The 17,990-nt window shown below is 35.8% G+C and overlaps 1 protein-coding gene and 1 long non-coding RNA gene across 3 annotated transcripts; one reads left to right on the forward strand and one right to left on the reverse strand.

The window, feature by feature from the left end:
• The first annotated feature begins 5,430 nt into the window (after positions 1 to 5,430).
• Positions 5,431 to 8,374, forward strand: LOC133856803 (protein FAR-RED IMPAIRED RESPONSE 1-like). Its single transcript, XM_062291849.1, has 6 exons — positions 5,431 to 5,446; positions 5,603 to 6,558; positions 6,710 to 6,909; positions 6,972 to 7,047; positions 7,832 to 7,945; positions 8,288 to 8,374. Exons 1-6 carry the CDS (start codon positions 5,431 to 5,433, stop codon positions 8,372 to 8,374), a joined length of 1,449 nt encoding a protein of 482 aa, XP_062147833.1.
• A 555-nt stretch (positions 8,375 to 8,929) lies between these two features.
• Positions 8,930 to 10,422, reverse strand: LOC133858109 (uncharacterized). 2 transcript variants are annotated; one of them, XR_009898437.1, is made up of 3 exons: positions 10,142 to 10,422; positions 9,652 to 9,738; positions 8,930 to 9,477 (listed from the first exon to the last, which is right to left on the reverse strand). It is a non-coding gene; the product is annotated as an uncharacterized LOC133858109 (long non-coding RNA). The 2 variants fall into 2 exon arrangements; XR_009898438.1 differs by having other exon boundaries at positions 10,137 to 10,422.
• Between the last annotated feature and the right edge of the window lie 7,568 nt (positions 10,423 to 17,990).

Below are 17,990 nucleotides of genomic sequence, written 5' to 3' on the forward strand. Positions count from 1 at the left end.
TTAGTTTAATATCACTGAGGTCTTAGTATGTTTTATACTGAGACGGTGAACTCATTCTTCCACCTATGCCGATGTGGATACCATCACAATCGTGTAAATGATATTCCTATGATTGCAGGTACTCCTGATGCTGCTGATGATCTGGTAGCTTTCTATTTGGGTTACTACGATTGAAGCCCGTAGCGACAGTCGTAATGGGATGGACTGTGGTGTCCTTATTTTGAGTACTTTTGTATATGGCTGGTGACACGTGTCACGTATTATTTTGTATAAGTCATTCTTTTGTAATAGTTATATGTTGTTAAGCCTTAAACAGATCGACTTGTGTTATGGCTCACTTTTGTATAGATAACATGTTTATTTATAGTTATGTTTAATGGTATCATGATATATTCCACTGTAAATGTAACTCTGTATATCAGGTACATTTTATGAGACATGTGTCATATGTTGGCTGAGCGATACATAGTCGTGCTACTGTGATGACTCGTTTTATGTTTGTAAAAAAAAAAAAGGATCGTCACACGCGGGCCAACCCATAGGCTAGGGGTGGCCTTCAAGCCACCCCTAGAGGTGGCAGGACGGGTTTTTAGTTGATCTTCCATTGCAGCTAACTTAGTAGTACCCAGTATATAAGAGAGCAAGCGAGGAGGTAAGTAACCATACATCGCCAGAAATGGTGTTACTTTGCTTGAATGATGAAATGAAGTGTTGTAGCAGTACTCAGCTAGGGGTAACCAATGAGTCCATTCATTTAGCTTGTCATGCACCATATATCGGAGATAATTCTCCACACATTTGTTCACAGCCTCAGATTGTCCATCTAACTCTGGATGGTAAGCAGTGCTGAAGGCTAAAAATACCCCTTGCAATTTGAACAATTCTGTCCAAAATTTACTAGTAAAAGCTGTGTCTCTATCATAAATAATAGAGTTAGGGAGTCCATGTAGCTTAAAAACTTGCTGAACAAATAACTAAGCTAGAGATGAAGCTGTATATGGATGAGCTAGGGATAAAAAATGAGCCTATTTAGTGAGTCTATCAATAATGACCCAAATCACTGAATGCCCTTTAGAAAGATGAAGACCCTCGATAAAGTCTATAGAGATGTTGAACCATGGTCTCTCAGGTATTGGTAAGGGCTGCAACAGCCCAGCAGAGGAAACATTCTCTGCTTTCACCCTTTGACATACATCACATTCCCGCACATAAGCCCTTATATCAGCTTTCATACCCTGCCAAAAGAAATCCCTTCTAGCTCTATGAATTGTTTTATCATATCTAGTATGACCCGCAAGAGGGCTAGCATGTACATACTTCATAGTAAATGTTCGAAATGGTCGGCTAACATACAATCTCTTTTTATACAACAGTAAATCATTCTTGATAGAATATCTAATGTATGTTGATGTACCATCTTGAACTTCTTTAAGTAAGGACAACAATTGAGGATCTAGAGTATAACTATTTCTCAACTAATACAATCAATCTAGAGTAGGATAAGAAATGACTGATAGAGATACCTCTAGGACTTCCTCTTCATCTCTACAAGAAAGTGCATCAACCATTTTGTTGTCTTGTCTTTTTTTATATTCAACAATGAAATCATATCCCAGAAGTTTGGATACCCATCTTTGTTGCATGGGAGTTCCAATTTTCTGTTCTAGAATGAATTTAAGACTTTGATGATCCATCTTAATTTTAAATGGATGACCTAAAAGATAAGGTCGCCATTTCTTCACAGCTAACACCAATGCCACCAAATCTTTCTCATAAGTAGATATGGAAAGAAATCTACCTTTCAACCCCTGACTGAAAAAACCAATAGGCCTCTGACACTACATAAGTATTGCACCAATGCCTTTGCCTGAGTCATCACATTCAATTTTGAAGGGTAAATTAAAATCCGGTAAGGCCAACACAGGTTGATGAGTGACTGTCTGTTTAAGATCTTCAAAAGCCCTTGTGTGCTCCTCTGTCCACTTAAAAGCATTTTTCTTAAGTAGACCAGTCAATACCATAGCAATAGCACGATAGCCTCTTATAAACTTGTGGTAGTATCCAGTTAGACCCAAAAAACCTCTCAAAGCTTTCAAAGTCTTAGGAATAGACCATTCCACCATAGCCCAAAGTTTAGCACAATCTGCCTTCACCCCTTCAGCTAAGATGATGTGCCCTAAATAATCAATTTCAGGACATCCAAACCTGCACTTGCTTCTTTTAGCATACAATTGATTCTTCCTTAGAATATCCAAAGTAAGTTCCAAATGCCAAAGATGCTCTTGTTTATTCTTGTTGTACACCAATATATTGTCAAAGAAGAAAATATAAACTTTCTCAAATAAGGCCGAAATATATCCTTCATCAAACTTTAAAAAGTTGATGGAGCATTAGTCAGCCCAAACGGTATGACTAATAACTCATAGTGACCCTCATGAGTTCTAAATGCTGTCTTTGGCACATCCTCCGACCTAGCTCTGATTTGATGATAACCAGAGCTCAAATCCAATTTAGAAAAAATTTAGAGCCATGTAGTTCGTCCAAAAGCTCATCTATCACTGATATTGGAAACTTATCCTGTACTATCTCATTATTCAATGCCCTGTAGTTCATATACATCTGCCAAGACCCATCTACGTTCCAGACCAGTAATACGAGAGAAGAAAATGGGCTTTGACTTGGGATAATGACCCTTGATGCGAGCAACTCTCGAACAATTTTTTCTATTTCTTCATTCTGAAAATAAGGATATTGGTAAGAACGAACATAGATCGGTTTAGCATCATTTTTAAGAATTATAGCATGGTTACGAGACTGGCTGGGTGGCAGCCCCTTTAACTCAGCAAACACATCCGCAAATGGTCTAAGTAATTCTGTGAAATTTGTGTCTTCCACTGAAACTATTGAATTCTCCACATTCTCCAATAATTGCAGCAAGAGCCCTTTATGATTCTCATTTTGAGAGCTAGTAAGGTCAAATTCTTCCCACAACTGAACTGCTGCTAATCCTTACAACTTAGAATGCTGTTGCCCAAGGGTGAACTCCATAGTGAGATCTTTAAAATTCCACATAGTAGGACCTAAAGTCACCAGCCATTGTATATCGAGCACTATATTACAGCCTGCCAATACAATAACATTAGAATCAAAAGTGAAAATCTTTTCCTTCACAGCCACTTTTATCCCATCACATTTCCCTTCACTAACAAGCACCTCACCATTAGCTATGTAAAGACCAAGAAAATAAATAGGTAACTTAACAAATTATATTTATTAATTAGATGAGACCAATAGTTAAATTTTAAGTAACAATATTTATATTATCAATGTATAAATGAGTTAAGATAAAATAATGGAATTAGAATAATAAAATATTTTTAATGGGTCTTTAAAAAATAATAATAAATAATAATAGGTCCTAGTGGAATAAATAATTAATCACATTAGTAAAATGTAGTTTGAATAAATGTGGGGTTAAATTTTAATTGCTAAAAGATAGAAATAAAGTTAGATGGGGCCCTACTATAATTAATAGTAGTTGAGGGCTTTAAATAAAAGAAAATCCTATCTACCACGTGTCATCACCAGATTGGGCAGGAGAAGATTACTCTATTTTCTCCCAACCACTCTCCAAATGACACATGGCCATTTATCTCTCTTTCTTTTCTCTTCTTTCCCCTATCCGGATCCTCTCTCTCTTTTTTGAGTTCATCTAGCGTCCGTCTAGAGACCAGCTCCTTAACCCATGTGTCATCATTTTTTTTTCCTTTTTTTTTTATTTAAAAAAAAACCAAAAAAATGCCAAATGTTCAAACGCGGGATGGGTGGAGAGAGACACATTTCAGACCCAAAATTTTCTTCCCGCGTTTTCCCCCCATTTTTTCCCCAAACTTCCCCTCTCAACCATACCCTCCCCACCGACCAAACCACCGGCGCCACTCCGACCAACTGCTGCCCCTCTGCCAGCTCTCTCTCTCTCTCTCTCTCTCTCTCGGACCCAGCAGCTAAAGGATTCGCCACCCACTAGCACCGTACCGTACCACGGATCTCCGACGAGGGAGCGCCCACCACCCATCGGAGCACTGTCCAACGCCGATTAGGAACAAAGCCGACCACCATATTCTCGTTGTACGGTATCTCTCTCTCTCTCTCTCTCCATGGTTTGCCGCTGTGGATTTTTTATGTGCTTTTTTTTTTTTCTCTCAACGGCCAGTCACATATTCTTGTTGTTGTGATAATTTTTGGTTGTTTTTTTTTGTTTTTTTTTTTTTTTGTTGTTTCTTAAAGATGCTCGTTTGGTGTTCGACAAAATGTTTAAAACAAATATGCATGATTTGTTTTGGTCCATTATAGGGATTAAATAAACATAGGATTGTTGAAAGCTACGAATGGCTGTCAAGGGTAGTGGGAGTATTCTTTTGCATTTAGAACTCTTTCCCATTTTCATAATTTGGCTTATGGAAGGATGGTTTTGGTCTCATCCTTCTGATTTTGTCTTCACAGTTAGATCTATAATGAATTTGCAATAGGATCATGGTGCCCCACAAGCATGGTCAAAAGAATAATACAGCCAGGTGGGGGTTATGCGATTGATATATGCAGAAACATATTTTCTTGTCTTTACAAAATCTCACCGATCTGGTTGATTTTCTTAGATTTTCTTGTTTTGCAAATTTGGATCTTTTCCACTGTCTTTTACACATGCATTTCACGTTGTTTGCACTCAATAAGTAATTGCCTTGATGTCGGTCTGAAGCTCTTTCATTGGCAGAACCCAAATGATACGTTCATGATAGGGGTATAGACTAGGACCAATGGCCATTGATCTTTTTGTTTCAGGGCTTATACTTTAATTCTCATGGTCACCTTGTTACAATAGTAATTAGTATTCTTAAAGTGAAATTATTGGATTCAAAATTTGTGGGTAATGAACTACTGGTTTTTATCCCTTTAACAATAAATCAACCACAGGAAAAAATTTCGTCACTGTTGAGAATGGGTGTTTGGGAAGTGTAATTTTTGCTTTTTGATTTAGTGGGGTTCACATTCTGATCACTAAAGTAGTCTGGAGATATAAAGTAGTATGGAGATATAAGAACATTCATTTAGTTCTTGTAAACTTACACTTTCTCAAATCTGTTTATTGGAATCCATAAGAGCAATAGGAACATGATAATTGAGTATTGCATGTCAAAGGTTGTTTTCTAGCCAGTAAAGAAAAATGTTATTTATTCATTCTTTACTTAATATACCTTTGTCCATGGTTTGAGCCAAGCTTGTCTGATATAATTGTTTAATTAAACTTTTTGTTTTTTTTTTTTTTTGTGAAATAACTTTTAGATGGATTTCTCACAACCGGCCTTGATTTCACAATGCGAAAATGATTGTTCGTTGACACATGAACAACTTGATGATGTTGTGCCCATCGAAATGGACCCTCAAAATGGTATGTTGGGCATTTCATTCTTACTTTTAATATTTGTAACATATCTTTTAGTAAATGTTTTTCTTCATAGTTGGGTTCTTTTCTTTACACTATGTTTTATTTGTTTTGATATAGATATAAATGAAAATGAAACTATAGCTGATGAATAGTTGACAGATAGTGTTGACAATTGTCGTCCCAAGCTCAAGCTCATAGATGAAGATACAAATGTTAAGGAGCCTAAGGATGTGATGCTATTTGGCTCCATAGAGGAACTTCATGAATATTATAGAAATTTCGCAAAGCAAAAGGGTTTTGGTGTGATACAGAAGAAGAAAAAAAATGATGAAAATGGAGATGTACATTACATAACTCTAGCATGTGCTCGTCAAGGCAGCAGACAATCCAGCTCAAGTAATAGCTTTTGCAAGCCTAGTAAAACAATTAGAACGGGATGTAAGGCTACGTTAAATGCAAAGTTAGTGGGTACAAAGTGGTATGTGACAAATGTGAACATAGGCCATAATCATGATTTAAGCCCAGGCAAAGCGAGATATTTTAGGTGCCACAAGAACTTGGATCCTTGTACGAAAAGAAAGCTTGAGATAGATGATAGAGTTGGAATTCGTATGAATAAGATCTACAACTCACTAGCCATTGAAGCGGGGGGATATGAGAATCTTCCATTTGGAGAGAAAGATTGTCGCAATTACATTGCGAAGTCAAGACGTCTTCGCCTTGGCACAGGAGGTGCTACAGCACTTCGTGGCTACTTCGATAGAATGCGGAAAGTGAATGATGATTTCTATTATGATATGGATGTGGATGATGAGTGTAGGTTGAAAAATGTGTTTTGGGCTGATGCACGAAGCAGGGCATCGTACGAAGATTTTGGGGATGTGGTTACTTTTGACACAACATACTTGACTAACAAATACGAAATGCCATTTGCCCCTTTTGTGGGAGTCAATCACCATGGTCAATCAATTCTTTTAAGGGCGGCATTAATTTCAAGTGAGGATACATCGGCATTTGTTTGGTTGTTTGATGCATGGTTGAAATGCATGAAGGGCCGAGCGCCAAGGGCAATTATTACAGATCAAGATAGGGCTATGAAAAGTATAATTAATAAGGTTTTCCCGAATGCCTGACATAGATTTTGTTTTTGGCACATATTGAAAAAAATTCTAGAAAAATTTGGATCACATTCACAGTACAATGCCATCAAGAGTGCCATACAAAATTGTGTGTATAATTCGCAGACATGTGACGAGTTTGATGCAGGGTGGCAGAGTACTTGAGTGTTATAATCTAGAGGATAATGCATGGCTGTGTAGTTTATACAATGAACGGACTTTCTGGGTACCGGCATATTTGAAGGGTGTATTTTGGGCTGGCATGACTACCACACAACGAAGTTATGTGCACTCGTCCACCTCATTGAAAGAATTTGTGGATGAATACGATAATGCTTTGCGTAGAAGGTTGAGAATGAAAATGTTGCTGATTTCAGTTCTTTTAATTCCACGGTTTCATGTGTAAGCAGGTTCCCCATTGAGAAGCAGTTTCAAAAAATTTACACACATGCAAAGTTCAAAGAAGTTCAGAAGGAGATTACAGAGGTTCTATATTGTAGATGTTTTCTTTTGAAAAGTGAAGGTGGAATTAATACCTATCAAGTGATGGAACGGGTAGAAATTAATGATGCTTACATTAAAAAAGTATGTTTTATTGTTCATTATAATGACCCTTCATGTGAAGTGAACTGCAGTTGTTATTTGTTTGAATCAAGAGGAATTTTGTGCAGACATGCCATATCTGTATTGACTATAGTTAAAGATGTGGAATTGTTGCCAGAAAAATATTTTTTAAACCGATGGAGGAAGGATTTGAAGCGGCCACATAAGTTAATCAAAAGTAGTTATGATCCCTTGAGTGGCAACCCTACTATAGATCGATATGCTGAATTGAGCAAACATATGTTGAAGTTAGCCGCAATCGCAGCACCAAACGTGGACCATTGCATGGAAGTGTATAATTATGTTGATATGCTAATTAAGAAATTAAGCGGTCAAAGCTGTGAACAAAGTCCACCTTCCCAACCACTACCAAGTGCAAAATCTGTCCCAAGTACATCTATGACCGGTAATGGAGCCATTGATTGTATGGCGGTGGAGGTGTGTAGTACTCTTGTTGCTCGGACTAAAGGGAAGCGAGCATAAAAAAGAAAGGTGTCTGAAGTTGAAAAAGTAGTGGTGAAAAAGTCAAAAAGAGGAAACAAGAGACAGAGTGACACAAATCCCAAACAGCAAAGGAAAAAAAAAAAAAAACAGGTATTTATAGATTTGAAAGCCATTGTATGTGTTAAATTATATCTAATATGTTTCAATATTTTATTTATTGAAGACATGCCAAAGATCACTAGTAGATGAACTGGACACAAGTGAAGATTTGTTGCCTTTTGTGAATGATGTTCAGCATGACCAGGCAATTGGAATCCAAAATAGTGTAGTTACACAGGTATTTATAGATTTGAGGAAAAAAAATGGGTTCATACATGTGTATTTGATTTGTACATGTTGACGAATAATTTTATTTTTATATATGTTAATCATACGAAGTATTTGTTTCAGACTTTCGGGAATTCACAATCATCATGTCCTATTGAAGGAGATTTAATATACTTGTCGTAAGTATTTGGGGGTTTTGTAGAAAAGGTAAACTATCATATGAGATTTTTTTCCCTTTTATCATTCGGTTTACTGAAGTGATCTAAGAGTATAGTTAGAAATTGTAGATAACCATTATAATTTCAACTTGGTCAACTTGGTCATGGCCTAAGATTTCTTGTGAAAAATGCAGATGAGTTACCAAGCCAATGAAAACCAAATGCATTTGGATTTTTACACCGGCACTTTGGATTCTATACTTGGAACATTTCTCTATTAAGATCGTTGTAGGTGATGCTAAATTTTATAAGCAGCAAAGTAGTGTAAAATTATTGTAGTTTAAACACTATTCACTCTTGTTCTTTGTATGACGATGAAGCTGGAGAAATTATGGTGTTTCATTTGTATGACGATGCTAAAGCTTCTTGTAGCCGTTGTTAGTGTCTCTGTGGTAGTTGGCTTCCTGTAATTGAGAAAGAAGTAATGCACTCAGTTTTTAACTTTGATAAAAATGATTTCATTTTTGAACTTACAAGGGCCTATCATTTGAATGGCATATGAGATAAGTTATTATTAAGTTCAGTCAAGTTGTGTTGACCACTTTGTGTGTAGACATATTTTGTAATTGGCAAGTGCTATTGATGTTGCGTTTTATGGGTGATGTTTTGTGTCTTTGGACATACTTTTGGAATTTTTAAATGTAGACCCCTTTGTGTGCAGACATATTTTGTAATTGGCAAGTGTTATTTTGTCTTTATATCCTTCAAATTGTCTTTAAAACAATTAGGAGAAAATACACTTTATGTAAATCAAATAACATTAAAACCCACAGCGTCTTTACAAAGAACACAAATACTAACTTTTACATACAAAAATGGTGAATTCTCATTTACAGTAACAAGGATGTCTTAAGTTACATAGCCCTTTAAGTTACATCAGATGTCTTACAATGCACACTTCAGAGGTAAGGAGAAAGACGCCAACAAATAAATAAAATAGCATCATATCAAAATAACTAATTGTCCATTTCGTGTGCTAGAGCCAAATTTCTCAAAAAAATAGTGCACCGTAGAGAATGCCATCACCAAAATACATGCCTATGGACAGTTGCTACACGATTTTCTAGCCAAAACCACACGTAAAATAGGCGATACGACAACCTTACAATTGAAGAATGAACCGGTACAATAATTTAGCAAATTTGGCGTAAAAAAAAGGATTCCAACTACTACAAAATACTGATATGGAAGGAAGAGGAACATGAAATTCCCTACGGTCTCACTAATGGCCCTGCTTACACTTCTTCAACTTTCTCAACTGCTCCCTTTCCTCTTCTTCCCCTATGAAGAGAAGTTGCTCTTCGTCCTCCTTGCAATTTTTGCACTATATAAAAAAATAAAAAAAGATAATATGTAAAGAAAAACATTAGCTTGGAGATAAAACAGAATAGAGCTTAGGTGAGGGAAAGAAACAGGAAGGAAGTGAACATGATTTCATTAAATTGGAAAAAATATTTAAGCAATATCCTAATTTAAGAAAAAGTGAAGCAATGCAAACCTTCTTCTCTCCTCCTTCATGATATCCTCAAAGTTTGCTTCCATATCACTATCATCACCATAATCATCATACCTATTGGGATTGTACCTGTAATAAGATTCCCCAGTTTGATCATCAAATGTAAAACATGAGTCTTTGTTTCAACTTGATCATAAAAAATCTAGTGGCAGACATTTTGAGAATGCAAACATTTTAAATAAATCTAGCATGTTAACACGCCCTTTAGAATTATAAACCATCTTACAATAGATATTAATTAAGCATAACATTAAGCATGCATATTCGTTTCAGACATTTTGTCGAACACCCGGCGAGGATCATCAAGAACCAAAAAAAAAAAAAAACAAAAAAAAAACCAAAAATTATCACAAACAACAAGAATTTGTGACTGGCCGTTGAGAGAGAAAAAAAAAAAGCACATAAAAAATCCACAGTGGCATACCATGGAGAGAGAGAGAGAGAGAGAGAGAGAGAGAGAGAGATACCGTACAACGAGAATATGGTGGTCAGCTTCGTTCCTGATCGGTGTTGGGCGGTGCTCCGATGGGTGGCTGGCGCTCCCTCGTCAGAGATCCGCGGTGCTAGTGGGCGGCGGGATAGGCGGCGAATCCTTTAGCTACTGGGTCCGAGAGAGAGAGAGAGAGAGAGAGAGAGAGAGAGAGAGAGAGAGAGAGAGAGCTAGTAGAGGAGCGGCGGTCACTCGGTTAGAGAGGCGCCGGTGGTTTGGTCGGTGGGGGAGGGTATGGTTGAGAGGGGGAGGTTTTGGGAATAAATGGGAGAAAACACTGAATTGGGTCTGAAATGGGTTTGAACATTTGGTTTTCTTGGTTTTTTTTTTTTTTTTTTTTTAATAAAAAAAAAGAAAAAAAAAAAAAAAAAACGATGCCACGTGGGTTAAGGAGTCGGTCTCTAGACGGACGCTTGACGTCCGTATAGACGAACTCCTCTTTTTTTCCCTTCCCCCACCCGACACCATTCCCTCCCCATTTCTCTTTCTTTTCTTTTTCTCTTCCTCTCTTTCCTTCTCACCGACATGCGACTTCCAGCCACCTTTTCCCATTCCTTTTCTTCCCATCGTCTCACCCCATCACACACATATGTCTGTCGAGTGAGAGAGCTAGAAGATGTAGCTCAAGGTTGAGAGGCGAGTTGCAGAAAAATGAGAAGAAAAATGGAGAATTCAGACATGGGGTAAAAACAACGAAAAATCAAGTAAGGATCCGAGCTTCACTTTGTGATTTCTTAATACCCATTGAGTATAGAGTTAGATAGTGGTGGGGATTTGTTATGGCTTTGGTAGATGCGAATTTAGGGTTAATTTTGGGGGTCTTTTTTGTGTTGGCCAAATGGGCCCTTGGTGTTGATGAATGTGGTATATGTTAGTGGTCGTTTGATGAATGTTTTGATCCTTGACCCATCATTTGAGACAGTTGGTTGGATTAGGTTTGTTGGTGATGGATTGTGATTTTGGTTGGATGATAGCCGATTGTACGTTCCATGGTGTTTGTTTTAGTTGCTTCATTGATTCGTTTTGATGGTTTTGGATTATGGAGAATGATGGGTTGATTGGAAATATGGTTTTGGTTGATTTCTAAAACCGATTGATGTGTATTGGAGTGGGTCTTTTTTAATCCTAAAATTGCCATGTTGGCCGAATGGGTAATTGGGGTTTTGGTTTTAGCTAATGATGCTATATTCATGTTTGATGATTCTAAAATAAATTTTGGATTTGTAAATTTGGTGTGGATTTCCTATTTAGGTAATAATGGATTGTTGTTAGGCTTGATGTATAAAGGGGTGCATTTTAGTGGAATCCGAAATTTGGAGTATTTTGGTGAGCTAATATGGAATGATTTATGAAGTTGATGTATTTAGATCCTCTTGGTTTAAAGGGCAAATGGTAGATTTGTAATGGTGTTTATCTTGTGGGTTTGATTCTTGAATATGCTAGCCCATGATTAATGCTTTATTGTAGGTTGTTGATGTTTGATTGGAAGTTGATTTTGATGAGTATTTTATTGTAGGTTGTTGATGTTTGATTGGAAGTTGATTTTGATGAGTATTTTGTTGGAAATCCAAATCTGATTTGTGTTTGTAAATGGGATGATGATGTTAGTTTATGTTGACTTGATAAGGTTTAGGTTTATTTGTGTTTTAGGGTTGATTTTAACCGAAATTAGAGATGGATTTTTGAGGATTTTGTGTGAGGATGTTGAATTGGTATTCTTGGAATTTGGTTTTGGGCTTTTGATAATTGTGAATGTCTTGGCCCTTGATTGAGGTTGATTTTGGGACTCTTTTATGTGGTAGTCGTGTATATGAGTTGAAATGCTAGATGTGTGATATGGGGTGTTGATTGACCTAATGTAGAGAAAGATTAAAATTCTATTTTGGTACTGGTTTTAGTTGCTTGGGTTATTTCTATGGATAGAATTCATAGGCTGTTTTGGAGTGAATTTTAGTGGGTGGATAATGGAGTTTTGGGGGCTTTGTTTGATGGTTCCTAGGTTAAATCTTGGAGTGTTTCTTGAGTGAAATGTGGCTGTTTTTGGTATAGTGTTCCTTCGGTGTGATTTTGAACAATGGTTGAATGATGTTGAGCATTTGGTTATGTTATGAGTGTGGTTGGTTTGGATTTTACAAAAGCATGGGGAAGGTTTAATGTATAAGGGCACTAGGACAATATGATAAATTGAGTAAATAAAAGAGTGTATTAAGAGGATGGAACACGTAAAGATTACAATAAGTAAATAAATATGTTTTATTATCGAGTTAGAGTCTAACCTAACTAAGAATTATTGGACTAACTTTAATTACGTCCATGGTATTCATACCAATGCTTGCTTAGTTGATTGAGAATATCTAAGTTAAAAGAGTTAAGGTAGAGAGATAGATTAATATGATTTAAGACTTACGGTTTAATTTAATTAAGTCCATAGCTCATTAAACCATTTAGGTTCTATAGTCTAAAGCTACTTGGATGGCTAGGAATTAATAAAGATAAAAAGTGTTAAATATATTAGTAATTGTATTTAAGGATAAGAAACGAATTGAAGCATAAACATAGAGCCTAAGACTACTATTATAGGAGACAACTATTAAGATGTAAATTACTCAAATAACCCTAAGTAAAAATAAGTTAGTAAGCATATAGAAACACATAAATGTAATATGAATTCATTATGTGACAAATTGGTACCTAATTCACCTATCCATGTACACTAAGTCATCAGATTACGCTTAAGCATTGTATGTGTGTGTGTGTGTGTTTACACACACACACACACATATATAAATATATGTACATATAAATGTATATGAGTTAAAAATATATTGTTAACTTAGTAAATAAGTAACAAGTCATTAATGGGTTAACAATGACAATAAAATGTAATAATGATAAATAAAAAAGATAAGATATAAACCTACAACCAATGATAACCTAGTAATAGTTTAAATACCTAGTTAGCCCTAGAAGCGAGTAATGCGATGTGTGAGCACGCGGGCAATGTAGGTGTCATTAGAGTATGGGATTCAATAGCTAGTCTAACGTCATAAATGTTTGCATGCTTGTGTCATGATTGGAGACTTCGATTGGTTCTCCAATGTTGAGTTCGAGTAACTAGAATACGGAGAAATATTCAAGTCATGAGTTTTATGCAGTCAAGGTGATATTCTAGTAATTGAGAACCTACTATTTTTATATATTATAGAATTGCAAAATATATATGTTTTATAAATCTAAACCAACTGTATGTTGAATATATCTGTTTTGGTTGATTTGAGTAGTTTTAATTATGTTCAAATAATATCAATGATGTTATGAAATGATGCATGAAGGAAAGGTGTTGAATTGATTTAAAGTGTTTGAATGTGTGCTGTAGTTGAGATTTAAATTATGCAAAGTAGAATGATAAAATTACATATTGATTGGTTTATCGTATTTGAAGAACGCGTGATTTGCAAAGAATAGGAGTATAGAGTTTGAATTGTAAAGCATAAAGCATGAAGCATGAACATAATAATGAAAGAGATGGTAAGCCTCATAATAATGAAAGAGACGGTAAGCCTCACAATGAATAAAAAAACTATCATGAGCATTCATATTATTGTTTAAATTGTGTGATGTTTTCATGATATAGAATATTGTAGTTTTTATGCTAAACGTATTAGTATGCCTAAGAGTTTTAATGGCAAAGAGCTTATGTATACCTCTATCGTCTAGTTACATGATTTAAGAACATTGAGCTTGGATGTACAAGGATATTTTCATTGTTCGGGTATGAGTAATATAGTGTCTTGGGAGTAGGTAGATGGATTGTTATAGACATGAAGTTGTAGTGCCCTAGGATTCGATGTTACTCATATTCGGGGGATGATAGTATGCTCATACTAAAGAGCGAAATGACATGTTTTAAACTTGGTGTGCTTGGATGTGACGCTACTGGTTGGAGTATCAGTGTTTTGGGAGTAGGTAAATGGATTGTCGTTGGTACATCAGTGAGAAGTGCTTGGATATTGGAGTTTTACTCTAGTAACGGCATGAACAACTATGTGCAATGGACATGAAGTCGTAGTGCCCTGAGGCATGGTGCTATCACAATTGGTAACATTAGATCTCTGTGCATTAGAGCTACCAACATAAAAGTATTATTGTAGATGGGTCGATATGTAGAAGCTTCCAAGGTGAGATGACTGGAACTTCTATATATATTCACAGCTTATATAGTATGCTTTAAATGTTTTTTATTAGTCGGTGTTTGCTGTATCAGCTATTGGGGGTTTTTCAAACAAAAGTTTATAAAATTGGTAGCAATTATAGTATTCGCAAGACTATAAAGGAAAAGTTGGTTCATTACGAAAACTCAGTTAGTTTAAAATTGGTAGCAATTATAGTATCCGCTATTAGGTTTATGTTTTTTGCTGTATAGTTAGATGTTATACTCTGATTTACTAGGTACATATTATGGGGTATGTATCATATGTTGGCATTGCGACATATCGTCGTGCCACTGTGAAGATCTATTTGTATTTTAAGAGATTAATGTTTATGAAATGTTTTGTATAATAAAAAAAAATAAATAAAAAAAAGGGTTGTCACTAGCAACCAGAACCCTAATAACACGGGTTCGATTGATCAGTAATTGTAGTTTACTAACCAAAGTAGCATCCATGAAATTATGGGTACTCCCACTATCAATGAGAATAACCACTTTTTGACTACCAATCCGACCATTGATTCTCATAGTCTTAGGATGAATAGTTCTTGTAATTGTGTGTAATGAAATATTTGAAATAGCTTCACTATTAGAAAATTTTGGCTCCCCTGCCATTGTTACCGAATTCTCTGCAAAAGCTTCATTGCAATTTAACATCTAGTGAATTCATAGGTACATAGTTAATTGCATGTGTTTCTGCGTTTATAGTTTCGTGCAGGAGAAGGTCTTCAAAAAGGGTTAAAAAAAAAAAAAAAAGTTACCAGAGATCCAATACAGGACATGTAATGGAATCACAAGAGTTATGACCTTGATTGAATTGGTCACATTAAGCACGTGTTTTCCAATATTAGGCCACTCTAGAGGTGAGGGCATTCAATGCTCTCTTTTGGTGAGGACGTTGGTTCATGGTGGTATATTGACAATGGTTGATAGTTCATGGAAGAAAAGGTAATTACCCATTATATATAACTATAGACTATAATATATGTATAATGTAAGATAATAATTTTCTTATAATACCTATCAAAAAAATATATGTATAATGTAAGAAGCTAGTAAGTCTAGTATATAAGTAGTTAACAATGTGTCATATATTATGTATAAGTATATATATAGTATATAGTATATTATGTCATATTAGATCCTATAGTATGTAGTATATTATGTATGTAGTTATATATGTATATACGGTAACTAGGGTAACTAACTAGTTAATATGTTAGCATATTGCACGATGCTTATAATTAGCATTTGAGAGTGTAATTAGACTTAATTTGAGAGAAACGTGATTACATGAATATGTAATTATACTTATAGGTTTTTAATTATATATATGTGTGAATTTGGAATCCACAATTCATAACCTTTATTCTTAGATTAGATACTTAGATACTTTGTCAACAATTCATACTTAGATACTTAGTCATATGAATTATGAATTAATGATTCATAATCTAGATACTTAATCATGATTATACTTAATCATTATATCTAAATATATAGACACTTTCATTATATAAGTATTAATTTGTAATCTTTAGGGTAGATCCAAGCACAAAATTATCTTGAATCCACATTACGATCGAGTAAAAGGAAGGAAAATTCCCCTGCCGTATGCATGGGCTCTACTAGGGTTTCTGCTAGGGCTGCTGCTTTCCTAAGGAACCACTAGTACAGATGATATTGTCTCCATCCGCTTGTTCGGTGTTGGAGGTTTGTGTCTCAATCTTCCACAGTAATTTTCTCTCTTCTAAGGACTGAAGATTGTGGCTGAAGACTACGAGAAGAAGTTGGGCAATTTTCCACGTACAGATGGAGAGAAGCACGGAATTCAAGTTGAGGATGAGGAGACCAAAGATTTGCGGATCAAAGGTTCGAAGTGTTTGGTAGGAAGGCTTGGTGTTCCTAAGAAAATTAATCGGGAAGCCTTCAAAAATCTTTTCTCTCGTATTTGGCGTACGATGGGTGAACTCTTCTTCAAGGAGATCCACGACAATCTTTGGTTGTTCAAGTTTGCGGAAGAAAGTGATAAAAGGAAGGTTCTAGAGGGTTGTCTGTGGTCCTATGACAGAACCATTCTGATTGTTGAGGAACTCGATGATCAAAAACCCTTGTCCCATTTGAAGTTCCATCACACTCCTATATGGGTGCAGGTGCATGACATGCCCTTGAGATGAGATGTATGAACAGAAGTGTTGGATCCAAAATCGGAGCCTTGTTGCGCAAAGTTGAGGAAGTAGCCATAGTCGAAGACGACGTTGGCTGGGGACGGTATATGCAATTACGAGTGGTGATTGATTTATACCAACCTCTGGAGCGAGGTAGAGATTTAATTCTCTTGGGCAACACATGGTGGATAGCCTTAAAATACGAAAAACTGTCACCTTTTTGTTTCAAGTGCGAGAGGATTCTCCATGGTCCGAGTGGGTGTCCTATTCCACTTCCGAAAAAGGCTAATCACAAAGAAGGAGCCACGAGGTGGGGTTCCTGGATTTCGAACCGATGATTTCTCTAGAGCACCAGAACTTGCAGACTAATACTAGTGAATTCAAACCCGGGGATAAAGGAAGGACGATCGCTTGTTACACAAAATCTCAAAGATGGTAAGGAATTTTCTTCGGATGACGGTTTTCACGGGAGACGTATCCGAGAATTCAATGTGAAGTCAAAGCCAACAGTAACTAGGCAAAGATCGGATCCCTACGAGAAGTTTTCAGAAATAAAAGGAGCGGGAAAGGGAGTTTTAAAAAAGGAGACAATGGGGCGAGCTGGCAAGGGTTCGGGTTGTCTTGAGTCTTCTTCAAGAGGCCCAGTCTATAGGCCCAAAACCAGTGGCGGAGCCAGATTCTCGCTTAGGGGGGTCAAGGTTTTATTTTTTTTATTTTTATATACTTTTATGAAAGAAAAGAGAATAAAGTTAAATAGAAATTAATTTTAAAAAAATATATAACTAAAAAAAATTCAATTATTGTTTAAAACATATAAATGTAACATACAATTTATTCTATTACGTATTGCCTAGGCTGTTACTTTATTCAATTATCTTTGACGAGTCTTCTTAATTGATTGACAAACTTAACTTTGGAATTTTTAAAAAGTTTTAATCGCAATTCTCGATTTGTAAATTTGTTTTTCACCGTCAATGACCTTATTTCTTGTTAAGCTTTTCCTTCTAAATTTAGGATTTAATATACTATTCACTTTTTTTCTTTTTTTAAGTCAGCAGGACCTATATTTGAGCTTTTTTTTTTTTTTTTTTTTTTTCTCAAAAAAAAAAAAATTAAAAGTATATATTTAGAGTTTAGACACACCATTGTTTTGTGCTTTTTGTTTTTAAGTCAGCATGACCCATTGGCCCACCCCACAAACGTTTGTTTTTTTTTTTTTTCTCCCTTAGCCCACTAACGCAACTTACAAAAGAAAAAAAAAAAAAAAGGATAGAAGTTAGCTAAGGCAGTGGCCCACAGGCCACAAGGCCCAAACAAAACAATACAATGAATTTATTAAAACGGTGTGTTTAAGGGGCATTGTCATTCTCATCATCTTCTTCCCCATTTTCATCTGGTTCTAACCTAAACACAAAATTCATAAAAATTTCAAAACATCCCCGTAATTGAAATT

Source organism: Alnus glutinosa, chromosome 14, assembly GCF_958979055.1.
Source record: "Alnus glutinosa chromosome 14, dhAlnGlut1.1, whole genome shotgun sequence".
In the NCBI taxonomy this organism is placed as follows: Eukaryota; Viridiplantae; Streptophyta; class Magnoliopsida; order Fagales; family Betulaceae; genus Alnus; species Alnus glutinosa.

What these genes read in the sequence shown, in the direction of transcription:
- LOC133856803 (XM_062291849.1), top strand. An exon ending in TGAAAAGTATAATTAATAAG is followed by an intron (nt 6,559 to 6,709) that starts GTTTTCCCGAAT and finishes AGTTTGATGCAG; the next exon opens with GGTGGCAGAGTACTTGAGTG. An exon ending in TTCAGAAGGAGATTACAGAG is followed by an intron (nt 7,048 to 7,831) that starts GTTCTATATTGT and finishes TATTTATTGAAG; the next exon opens with ACATGCCAAAGATCACTAGT.